The sequence below is a fragment of the Caloenas nicobarica genome, chromosome 18, assembly GCF_036013445.1.
Source record: "Caloenas nicobarica isolate bCalNic1 chromosome 18, bCalNic1.hap1, whole genome shotgun sequence".
NCBI lineage: Eukaryota > Metazoa > Chordata > Aves > Columbiformes > Columbidae > Caloenas > Caloenas nicobarica.
The window spans coordinates 12,658,136-12,670,195 of NC_088262.1; the positions used below are offsets into that span (position 1 = coordinate 12,658,136).

General features: G+C 53.1%; 1 protein-coding gene across 2 annotated transcripts in view; it reads right to left on the reverse strand.

Annotated features, from left to right (window-relative positions):
- The window catches only part of MAP2K4 (mitogen-activated protein kinase kinase 4), a 94,874-nt gene that overhangs the window by 10,057 nt on the left and 72,757 nt on the right, over positions 1-12,060 (reverse strand). For both annotated transcript variants that reach the window (XM_065647563.1, XM_065647564.1), the window contains exon 7: positions 11,626-11,753. In XM_065647563.1, coding sequence (XP_065503635.1) covers positions 11,626-11,753 — 128 coding nt within the window. The remainder of the gene's footprint in view (positions 1-11,625; positions 11,754-12,060) is intronic.

A 12,060-nucleotide genomic window follows, 5' to 3' on the forward strand; every position in this document is an offset into this window, starting at 1 on the left:
TGCAGTACAGCAAATTACGGGACGACATGGAGAGCAGGTATTGTGGGCAGGACAGAAAGGACTACATGTGACAGGGACTGGTGAGGTGGGTGGCACTGGTGAGACAGAGCACAGGGGGCGGCATGGCAGACCACAGATGGAGCAACAGGGACTCGGCCCTAGACCGAAAGCAGGATGGACCAAAATAAATCCCATGTAAATGAAGAGCAGAAAGAATCCCGGGAATTTTCCACGTAGATGACATGGGAGCAATTAACACCACTGAAGGAAGAGTCAGCATGTCACGCTCTGGGGATCTGGGATCAGAGCTGCAGACAAAGCCCAGCTTGTGCCAGGTATCCTAACGCCAAGTGCAAACGAGGAAAGAGATGGAGACCCACCGCTGGGTGTGCTGATGCAGCGAAGAGGCACGGGACAGATGCACCAAAGAACGGCGCAGGCTGCCACGGGGCTTCTCTCCTTTTCACTGCCCACCTGAGTACCAGCATCTTGACTGAGAAGCAAGCAGCAGCGGGCAGCACAGATCCTCCCTCTCCTGCAAATCCCCAGCTGAGCAAACACACGCAATTTGAGCTGTGACACGACACTGTGACACAAGGCACGCGAGTCCCTGCAGTCTTCAGCTGCTTCTTGTTGTATCCCAAAGAGTAAAGTAGCATTTCTGGGAAAACTCAGTTCTTGAAGCTCAGATCTGGATTTTCACTGGTTATATAATCAGGGAATTTTATCCCACATGCACTGCAAATTCAAAATTGCCTACATGGCATTAAAATGTATATAACAAACTCTTACTTGCTACTTAGGCCAATGCATGCCTAAATGAAAACAAAAGGTTACCAGGAGCAAAGAACAACCAGAAAGAGCTAAATTTTTGCAATACAGAAAAGCAGAACAAAATCTACACAACACAAACTCTCCTGCTGCTCCAACCACGGGAATAAACGGATGCGAGATGGAAGCCGCCAGCCTCCGCTGGAGACTATTTTCTTGCACTAAAAAACATGTGAAATGAAGTCCAGGGACCTCTCTAAGCTCTGGGCGATGGCAGGAGCAAGGTAAAGCCCTGCATATCTGGAAGCAGGGGGGTGTGGGCTGCAGCCGTGGTGTCGACTGTGCCAAGTTCCGCTGCAAACCACAGCGTGAGGTCTGAACATGACCAATGAGAGCTGAGAGACCCTCGCTGCTCTGACACAAACTGGATACCAGTCTGGCACCCAAGAGCCGCAGCTCCCTTGCACGCTGTTCTGCAGCTGTGTTAACCGCAACACCACACACGTGTATTTGTTCAAGGATGCTCAAGACAAAAATGCCGTCTCCCCCACAGTGGTGACCCAGTTGCCGTGGCTTTCTCATTTGGTGTCCTGCAAGGGGCTCGGCAGGTGCTCGCAGAGAGGAGGATTCATCATTGCACAGGCGACTCGGCCCTCAGGGCAACTCCAAAGTGAAGCCACAGCAAGGAGGGAGCGACGTATCTGAACAGCTGCCAGAAGGGCTGTGGAACGGCCATAGAAATCATCTTCAAGACCATAAGTAACTGGTTTGGGAAATTCTCCTGCTGCTCAGTAAAGGGTTTGTGACTCGCTTTTCACATTGTTGTATTTCTCAAGAATATTCTTATGGTGAAAAGCTAGTTGTTCCTTCAGGGACCTCCAGCTGCACAGGCTTCTTGCACACTCAGCCAGAGGACGGAACGACGGCCAGCATTAGTCACAGCACAGCCCAGGCTGGGACACAAGCAATGGGCAGAGAGGGCAGATGACGAGGCACCAACTCACTGGGCTCAGATCTGCTGTCTCATCCTCCTCCGGAGCAGCGGAACACTGTGTGCAACTCCCTCTCATCTGCTTGCCGAGACCTCCAAATGTTTTATTCCCACGAGCCCCTTCCTTGACTCCTCTACAGGGCTGGGCTGGCAGTTCAGACCCCGTAAGGCTGGGGAAGAGCCTGAGTGCTCACGTCCCCAGGAGATGCTCACCACCAGCCCTGCGGACACCACCTCCCAGAAAAGAGGTGACTGTCCTCAGGGGGACTCACCATGCTGGTTCTCAAGGAGACCTCAGTGCCCAAGACACAGCCCTACAGTAGGTGCCGGAGCTACAAAGAGATGTGAACATCCATCCACTACTCCGGGGCAGTGTTACTGCTCTGCTTCATGGAAAGTTTCAGGGGTTCCCTCTTAGGTGATGACGACCTCTTTTGGTGACACCGAACTCTTCTACTGGCTGCTTCTCCCTCTGTACTTGGTGCTGGGGAGGCCAAACCGCGAATCCTGGGGGCAGTTTTGGGCCGCTCATGCCAAGAAAGGCCTTGAGGTGCTGGAGCGAGTTGAGAGAAGGGAACGGAGCTGGTGAGGGGCTGGAGCACAAGGGTGATGGGAGCGGCTGAGGGAGCTGGGGGTTCAGCTGGAGAACAGGAGCTGAGGGGAGACCTTCTGATCTCTGACCTGCCTGAAAGGAGCTTGGAGCCAGGGGGGGTCGGGCTCTGCTCCCCAGGAACAAGCGCCAGGACCAGAGGAAACGGCCTCAAGTTGCGCCAGGGGAGGTTGAGGTTGGATCTGGGGAACAATTTCTTCCCCCAAGGGCTGTGGGGCATTGGAACAGGCTGCCCAGGGCAGTGCTGGAGTCACCATCCCTGGAGGGGTTGGACAGACGGAGATGAGGTTCTCAGGGACAGGGGGTAGTGCCAGGGGTGGGTTATGGTTGGACTTGATGATCTCAAGGGTCTCTTCCAACCAAAATGATTCTATGATTCAATGATTCTAAAGAGGTGAGGTGTCTAATTTCACGTGGATCTCAATTTTTATGTGCAGTTAAGCCTAACAAGCTCTCTGGATCTTCTCCTGGACATGTAGGAGCTACCAGAAGGTGATCTCAGTGCTGCAAATGCCTCAATCTAAGAGCACAGATGTGAGTCATTCACACAAGCGAGGCACCACGGTCACACTGAGCTGGTTAAAGTATTTTCTAAGGTTATATTCCTTCTCTGTGGTACTATGTGACAGATGAAAACGCCATTAACACTTTGTTTTCTCTGGGCCTGTACTGCAGCACCTATCGCTACAGGAGCCATGCAGCACCCTACGCAGCAGCCTGGCCTGGCTGCCCGAGATGCGGCCCCTCGTCCAGCATGTAAGGCAGCAGAGGAGACACAGCGTGATGGGTGGAAGCACTGACAGGGATGTGGGCAACACGAGTTCTTGTGTCTTTGCTGGCTGGGCAGACCTGCTGCTTCCCCTGGTCCACCAGGGTCCACCACCTCTGGGACAGCAGCATTAACACCATCTGTGTGCGGCCACATCTACATCTTCTGAAGAAAAACACTGCATAGCAGATCAGAGTATTATAATTGTCAAAATTCAGCCAAAACATTCATTCCTGCGTGGGCTTTTGCATTCAGATATTCCTTCCAAAATCCCCTGTTCTTTGATTTCCTGTCCCTCCCCAAGGTCAGCCATGATGCCTGTGGCTGCATGGAGATTATCAGCAGAGATCACGTTTCTAGAGAATGGCCTTTCCTCCCCTCCTATTTCCTTTACATACTTATTCTGAGAGAATGTTTCATTTAAAAACTTCTCCTCCAGTATTTTCCAGGTGGAGACGCCGGTTTCCGTTCACATGGGATTAGCATCCCCTCCCAGCTGCCTTTCCCAATAGTATCTCAAGTCTTCTGTCTCAACAGCAGGAAGATCCCAGAAAAGTGATGGACTGGGGGACAAGGGGATGCCTGCCAGGCACAGAAAGACTGGCAGGAACATTAATGAAGGCAACGAGGTCTCATGGGCTTGGCACAGCATATTCTCAATGACCTTATACCTCTTGTTAAAAAAAGGTAAATGTATTGCTGTAATAAACCTGGACTAGTACAGTGCATTGTCTGGGCTGCAACCAAATCAAGCATCGAAAATTTCCAATAATAAATGGCTTCACTGATAGAATTCAGAGCGTAACTGTTTAAAGGACTTTATTGAAAGGGAAAGAGGATTTATAATGGGACATCAGTGTTACTTTTCCTTGGCCTACATCTAATAATATCCAAGAAAATATAAAATCAGTGTTGCTAAATGTTTACAGTGTGATTTGAACGTTTGATAAACTGGGCTCTGCCTGGACCCTGACTCACTCGACCAGACAGGGAAAAAGCAGCACTCTGGGGTGACAGATGGGCTCCTGGAAAAGACAGCAGAGCACAAAATTCCAGAGCAGCATCATGACTGTAATCAGGCATGTAGCCAGGGTGATGCACCAGAACCACTGCTCTTACTACGTACTTTGCAGCAGAGAGAAACACTGGAAGTTTGCTCCATTTCAGATTCTAAGTTTGTAAAGAGATGTTAAAAACCTGGGGGGTTTATAGCATAGCCATAAAGTAGAATCCAAACCACCTTAACAACATAAGCTGTTCAGTTGCTAATCTCCTCAAAGAAAAGCTTAAGAGGTGACTTCATTGGAGTCAGAAAGTACCTACTGGGGAAAGAGGCTATGGCAAGGACAGGACTCTTTAATCCCGTAAAGTAGAAACAAGAGCCCACGGGCATCCATTAGAACAAGACTTACTTGTATTAAAAATATAGTAGTAGGAGCATAATTAACGACCAGGACAACTTCATGGGCACTATGGTAGATTCTCCAGCACTTGAAGAGGCAGGCACCTTTCACGTAGGACTTTAGAGGTCTTCTCCATCTGGCCGTGTTTTGGAAGGACACCCTCCAGTACCCCAGAGCTGGACCCAGCCCCTCAGTGCCACCCCCACCGCTGTTTCCAGAACCTGGGTTAGATTAACAGGGCCAAGCTCTGGAGAGCGAGCAGTTTTGGAGAGCTGGATTATACCATTCCAGCTCTGCTAAGTAACTTTGTCATAGAACCTCACTGAGAGCCTGCAAATTCAGTGGGCAAGTCCTTGAAGCAGGTTGTTACAAAAGACTGAACTGCAGGGAGCCCAGTTAATTTTTCCACAGCCTTAATGCCTGACCAGCACACAAGATTTCATAGAATCACTTTGGTTGGAAGAGACCCTTGAGATCATCAAGTCCAACCATAACCTAAATCTAGCACTACCCCATGTCCTGAGAACCTCATCTCCGTCTGTCCAGCCCCTCCAGGGATGGTGACTCCAGCACTGCCCTGGGCAGCCTGTTCCAATGCCCCACAGCCCTTGGGGGAAGAAATTGTTCCCAAGGTCCAACCTCAACCTCCCCTGGCGCAACTTGAGGCCGTCTCCTCTGGTCCTGGCGCTTGTTCCTGGGGAGCAGAGCCCGACCCCCCTGGCTCCAAGCTCCTTTCAGGCAGGTCAGAGATCAGAAGGTCTCCCCTCAGCTCCTGTTCTCCAGCTGAACCCCCAGCTCCCTCAGCCGCTCCCATCACCCTTGTGCTCCAGCCCCTCACCAGCTCCGTTCCCTTCTCTCAACTCGCTCCAGCACCTCAAGGCCTTTCTTGGTGTGAGCGGCCCAAAACTGCCCCCAGGATTTGCGGTTTGGCCTCCCCAGTGCCCAGCACAGGGACGGTCACTGCCCTGGGCCTGCTGGCCACACTATTCTTGATGCACACCAGGATGCTGGTGGCCTTTCAAATACATACTGGAAAGGAGCCTGGCAAGAAACAGAGCAATGGAACAACTTCAGATCCCAGAGGACTCCATCATGCAGCAGAGAAAGGGAACCAAGAGAGGGTGTCCAGAGATGAAGTTACACACATCCTAACCAGAAATCAAGCATAACAAAATGCAGATGGCCATCAGCAAAGGTGAGTCATCACATGGCAAATGGTTGTCACTAACAGTTCAAGAATTAAAAGGTGTTTTCTCTTTCCAGAAGATCTCTTCCATTCAACCAGAAGTTGTTGGCCTCAGCACAGGATCAGGAGGCTTCACAGCTGTGTTCAATTAGTTGTACTTCTGGCCATGGAAGTTTCTGCCTGTGTAGCACAGCCCTCACCCCCAGGTCTAGCCCTGGCCCTGATCCATTTATGGGAAATCAGGGACTTCTGCACTCCACGAATGCTCGAGCACCTGCTCCTGAACAAGGCGGCATGCCCTGCTCCTGCCGTGCCCTGTGTCCTGCCTTCTCCACCGCCACAGTCAAGCTGCAGCAGCAGGAGCAGCTGGAGGCGGTGGAGGCCAGACCCGGTTCACCTGGGAGAGCTGGTGCTGCCCACCAGCTCCAGCAGCTCCCCAGCCCACGCAGGGTGCTCCAGCGCTTGGTAGGAAACAGCTCAGGAGCACAGGCGTGTAGAGTCCCCCTGCAACCCCCTCTGGGTCCTCCTGAAGCAGAACCACCCCCAGCCTCACCTGCCCGAGTGGCGAGAGCCAGAGTGGCTCGGGGAGGATGGGAAACTCATGTCTGTGGACCTGGGAACTGCATGACCCTTCACTCCCTCTCCCCACACCTGACCCTGCCCTAAGGTACCTTGTTATTCCCTCTCTGCATCTTCAGAGGCTCTACAGAGGGATCTGGACCGGCTGGATCGATGAGCTGAGGCCAATTGTCTGAGGTTCAAGAAGGCCAAGAGCCAGGTCCTGCACGTGGGTCACAACAACCTCATGAATGCTCCAGGCTGGGGAAGAGCAGCTGGAAAAGGACCTGGGGGTGTTGGTGACAGCGGCTGAACATGAGCCAGCGTGTGCCCAGGTGGCCAAGAGGCCACCAGCACCCTGGCTGGTGCCAGCACTGGTGTGGCCAGCAGGCCCAGGGCAGTGACCGTCCTGTGCTGGGCTCTGGGGAGGCCAAACCGCGAATCCTGGGGGCAGTTTTGGGCCCCTCACGCCAAGAAAGGCCTTGAGGTGCTGGAGCGAGTTGAGAGAAGGGAACGGAGCTGGTGAGGGGCTGGAGCACAAGGGTGATGGGAGCGGCTGAGGGAGCTGGGGGTTCAGCTGGAGAACAGGAGCTGAGGGGAGACCTTCTGATCTCTGACCTGCCTGAAAGGAGCTTGGAGCCAGGGGGGTCGGGCTCTGCTCCCCAGGAACAAGCGCCAGGACCAGAGGAAACGGCCTCAAGTTGCGCCAGGGAAGGTTGAGGTTGGATCTGGGGAACAATTTCTTCCCCAAAGGGCTGTGGGGCATTGGAACAGGCTGCCCAGGGCAGTGCTGGAGTCACCATCCCTGGGGGGGCTGGACAGATGGACATGAGGTTCTCAGGACATGGGGCAGTGCCAGGGGTGGGTTATGGCTGGACTCTATGATCTTAATGGTCTTTTCCAGCCAAAATGGCTCTATGTGATGTACTACCCTGATGATCAAGTCCTGCTATTTATGGCTCTCCATCAGCCCTTGTGCAGCTCATCAGGGCCGTGGGGGCTGCCCTGGGCCACCCCAGCCCTGCCAGCTGTGCCCCACCAGAGCTAACCCACGGCAAGCAGGAGGGGGTTGCTGTTTCCAGCTCCATCTCCAATGTGTCCCCAGGACACATTGCCAAACCTGACTTTTAGGCACTTCCCAATGCAAATCCTTGTGTCTAAAATGACTTCTTTCCACCTTCTCATATTCACCCCTCCAAAAAACTCAAGTCTTGACTGCAATACTTCTGGCCAAGCAATCTGCTTACACGTTTCCCCAGGTTTATATAAACTGCATCCGCAGACAAACTTCTAAATGGGCGTGGAGGAAAATCACGTCTTGCTGTGTCCCCAGCAGGACGGGCTGGAAGCGCTGATGCAGAGACACAAGCTCGGTCCTGCAGTGGAGCCGCTTGGCACCAGCTCTGCGCCACAGGATCCACAGGGATCAGTTTGGACACGAGAAGTCCCACACAGGGCAAACCTCATAGAGGATTTTAGCCAGTGAATGAGCAAACAGAGACGATGTTCTCAGCTGAAACCCCTAAAGCACATGGGTGACAGCAGCAGTATGTGAGGAGGGAGGGCTGCGCTCAGAGCTCAGGCATCTCCCTGGCATTTGCTACACCGTGGGTGGCAGAGCCGGGAGCCCATCCGTGCTGCTCACAGAAGGATGGTGCCACTTGTCTGCCAATCTCCTCCCAAATTTGTTTTCTCAGTCATAAAAATTACGGCTAGGTGCCAAGTTTCAGAGGGGAAAAAAAAAAAAAAGTCCCACATGCAGCAATGTTCAGGAGCATTCAAGAGGATTTTAGCTGCATGAATTCAAATCCACAGCCTGCCTGTTCAGATAAATGAATGACTCAGCCCAGTGAAAACCTGGGCATTGGGTGAGGAGTGTGAAGCTGAAACAGAGGGTCTTGCTGCAGCTCTGCTGAGGTAAAGGATTTGGAGAGCTCCTGCACCCCTGCGGCCTCTCCCTGTATGCGCGGGCAGGCCGAGGAGCAGGCTCAGAGCCGTCATCGGCCCTGGAAATTTTTCCTTTTCCATGCATGAGCCATCCAAGCACAGAGACACAACCTCGACCCAGTGCAATGCTGCTGCCAGCAGCAACTGCCCATCTTTGTTGAGGATAAATGAGAAGGAGGAAACACATCCCGAGCTCCGGTCCGCAGTGGCACTGTAGCGACAGGGCTGCGCTGGCTCTGTCTGTGCACAGGCAGGGATGAGCAGGAGGGTGTTTGCAGGGACACGGGTTGTGCGTTGGCACCAAGAAGGCACTGCACACCCCCTGCCCACTCCTCCTCTTGACAGCTCTTCAGGGACAGCCCAGGGGAGGAAGGTCCAGGTGCCGCAGGGCACTGGCACTGGGGCATAGCCACAGCTCCCAGGTGACCTGGGAAAAGGACCGGAGGGATCGAGGATGCTTGTGGTACCAACCTCTGCCCCTGGAGAGGTCCCAAAGCAGCAGGGCAGGGGAGGACATCCATCCTCACATGGGCTGGGTCCTCCCTTACCAGGCACTTCCAGTTTCATCCCTTCTCTTGGACACAGAAACTGGGTTTATTTGAGCATTAAGAAGGCAAAAGCAGTAAAGCCACAGAGAGCAGCAGCTCCAGTGCAGCATGCAGGGCCTCCTCTCCCACCCAAATCGGCAGCACCCACCGCAGCAGGAGGCTGGGAGGGGATGGGGGGAGCGGGGGCCAGGCAGGAGCAACCTCACCCCATTGCTGGCCGAGGGCTGCAGGTCGCAGAACCTCACCCTGAGCAGCCCCCAGCACTGGCACTGGCACGGCTCTGTCTTGGAAGGGCTCAGCAAAGCGCCGGGGCTGCGCTGGGGCTGGCTGTGCCTGGGGAAGCGCGGCAGCTCAATCTTTCCTTTCTTTCTGTCTATAATAGAAGACAAGGCACCAACACATACACCTTTACTTCAATATAATGATCACAGGGGAATTCAAAGCAACTTCTCCCGCACTGGCAGCTCCAAGACGGGTAACGCTGCTTTCTGTCACAGCTCTAACAATTTTGGTTAAACTAAACGATACTTGCTTAGCAGCTGGATGTGGCTCCTGCTGCCTGATCACAATGCTCCCAGTCAAACTGGCCGACAGCCAATGTTATTGTTATCAACAGCTATTTGGGGACCCAGCTCCAGTGAACATGGTGTTATCGGGTTTCTTTGGTGGGCAAGTGCTCACGCTACAAGAATTACTGAAAGGGCCACGGGCCAAGTGGGCCTTGCAGAGCAACACGCTCTCATCGTCAGGGAGCATCATCCAGCAGCCCACCCTGTCTGAATACAGCCACAGTATTTTGCACCATAAAGCTGCCTATTTTGCACCAAAAAAAAAATTCCTTTTGAAAGGAGTGTGACTGGCCTGATGCCCTCCCAGGTTTGATCACAGCATCGCTACAGCCATCAGCCTCTGCTGGCTTGGAGAAAGAGCTGGCAGATGTGCCTGCATGCTGGGGACATCTCCCCATTTCCCAGGCTTCTCAGTACGTGGAAACGCTCATGTACTTGGAGCGGAGTCCATGAGCGCGGAGCACAGGAGGAAGAGGCCAGCCGTCTCCCACACCACTTGCCAGCGGCTGGCTCGCCCCAAAAACCATAGACTGTGCCAAGGCCCTTAAAATCACAAACTGAACTGAAACACTTTGGCTTACTTAAAAATCTGACAGTCGGGAGCTGGTAGTAGAGATGCACAAAGAGCAGAGTGGATACGCAGAGACAGGGAGGAAAGACAAGGGGCTACTGGAAGCTCCCAGCCACCCCAGTTCCAGGGGAATGAAGCAGCAAAGCAATTTACAGACATACCCGTAACACTCACGTCGCAACTTAAACAGCGGCCCATGCAAAGCTGACCATCTACCCCTAGTTTTAAGAAAAAGCGGGAACACGAATTCCTGTAATTATAGCCCACCGAATGTGGGAGGGCAAAAGGAGTGAGTAATTTTTCAAGAGCCCTATTTATGGACCTGACACCCAGCTCAGAGGACAGGGAAAAGTCAACAATAACTCCCCGGTACCTGCGGTCGGGGATGCAAATACCCAGCCTGGGGTCGGCCCAGCTCAGCCTGCCCCGGCTCCAGCCCCCTGGGCACCTGCCCTCGGCATCCCACCAACCACCAGCACAAACTGGGCACTGGAGCAATCCAATGCCCTGCAGGGAGCTCCACGCACTTGCCAAAAGCACTCAAAGCAGAGACAAGCCTCTGCCCTCTCTCCAGCCTCAAAAGGCCTTTATTGAAATAAACTGCCTCATTTCACCACATTACGGAGGTCTGGAGCTTGCACGACTTTGCTGCACCACAGCACGGTCTCCAGTAACAGATTTCATCTGTACTGTTCTGTCTGGTTCACTGAGTAACTAGCTCTGCTATATCAGGACAGTGAAAAGGTCAAATGCTCTGAAATTCAGATTTTGTGCTGCACAGATCAGAATCAGGGCAGACAGGTTTTGCCTTGGACACCACAGTCAGATAAAAGCCGCATGAGAGCTGTCATCTGGACCAGATGGGCACTGTACCTTAAAAGAGACTTTCCTTTTTTGTTCCCTTGGTGGTAGGTAACACAGCTCAAAACCTGGTATTTTTCACCATGTAGAGCCGTAAGATAAGCCACGAGAGTTAAACGCGTCACTGAAATTAAAGCTACTTTGACAGGCGCAGACACAGAGCTCCCCGTGGAAGGTACCCTCAGCTCATGTGAAACCAACAGATGCATTTTTAAAGCAACCCAATGCACAGAAAAGTTTAAAACCCTCAGACAGCTTTGGAAATTACCACCACAGCCTTTCTCTTTGGCGGGGAGGGAAGCAAACAAGCGGGACAGACTCCCCGGAGCCACAGCTCAGCCCAAGCGATTTCCACCAGCTGTTCTGCTCCCGTCGCTCTCCAGAATCGCATTCTCCTGGAATTAAGTTATGGCACACTTTGGAGTTGAAGTGGTTTGTAAAAATCACTATAATGCTGCTCTGTAGTAACTCCTGTGACATAATCTTACCACAGCAAATGGATTTCTTGCATACTGAGAAAACCCTGCGCCTAGACGGCGCTGCCTCTTTGGTTTGGGGCGAGTGGGCGCTGCTGGAAGGCTCGGAGCAGCTCTCTGCTCCAGCGCCGTAGCACAGGAACTCGGTGAAAAAAAGGGGATTTTGTTCACTTTGCCACAGCCTGGATGCCTTTGCCAATGCTGCCAGCAGCAGTGCTCAATCCAGAACTTGGTTTCAGCTGGGAAGGGGGTGCTGATCCCACGGGCAACAGGCTGACACTTCAGTCACGGCCGCACAGAACGGGGTACGATCTGACAGAGCCCACAGATGCGGCAGCTCCCGCCGCCCAGCGCGTCCCACTCACCGCCATGTACGGCCGGCACCCGGCGTCCCGTGTCTTGGCAATGGAGTCCACAAGCTGTCCACTAATGCCGAAGTCACAGAGTTTAATATTTCCATTTCTGTCCAGAAGAATATTGGAAGGTTTGATGTCTGCAAGGGAAAGAAATTTAAAGCGATAAGTCACAGCTGAAGGTTTCAATTTTGAGAATAGCAGCTGCAGAGAATCAACGCCGGCAGTGCCGGTGATGGCCGTCGCCCCTTGGCATGGGGCAGGTGGCCACGGGACGTGTCACCACCGTTGCAAGGGGACACGGAGCCAGCCCCAATGTGCCACACACCCACAGGCAGAGGCAGACACCCAACCGGCTGGAAATCTCACTTAATGGAAAACCACCGACCAAAGGAGGAATGAAACAGTCGCTGGGGACACACCTGAGCAATATCTGTACTCACACTC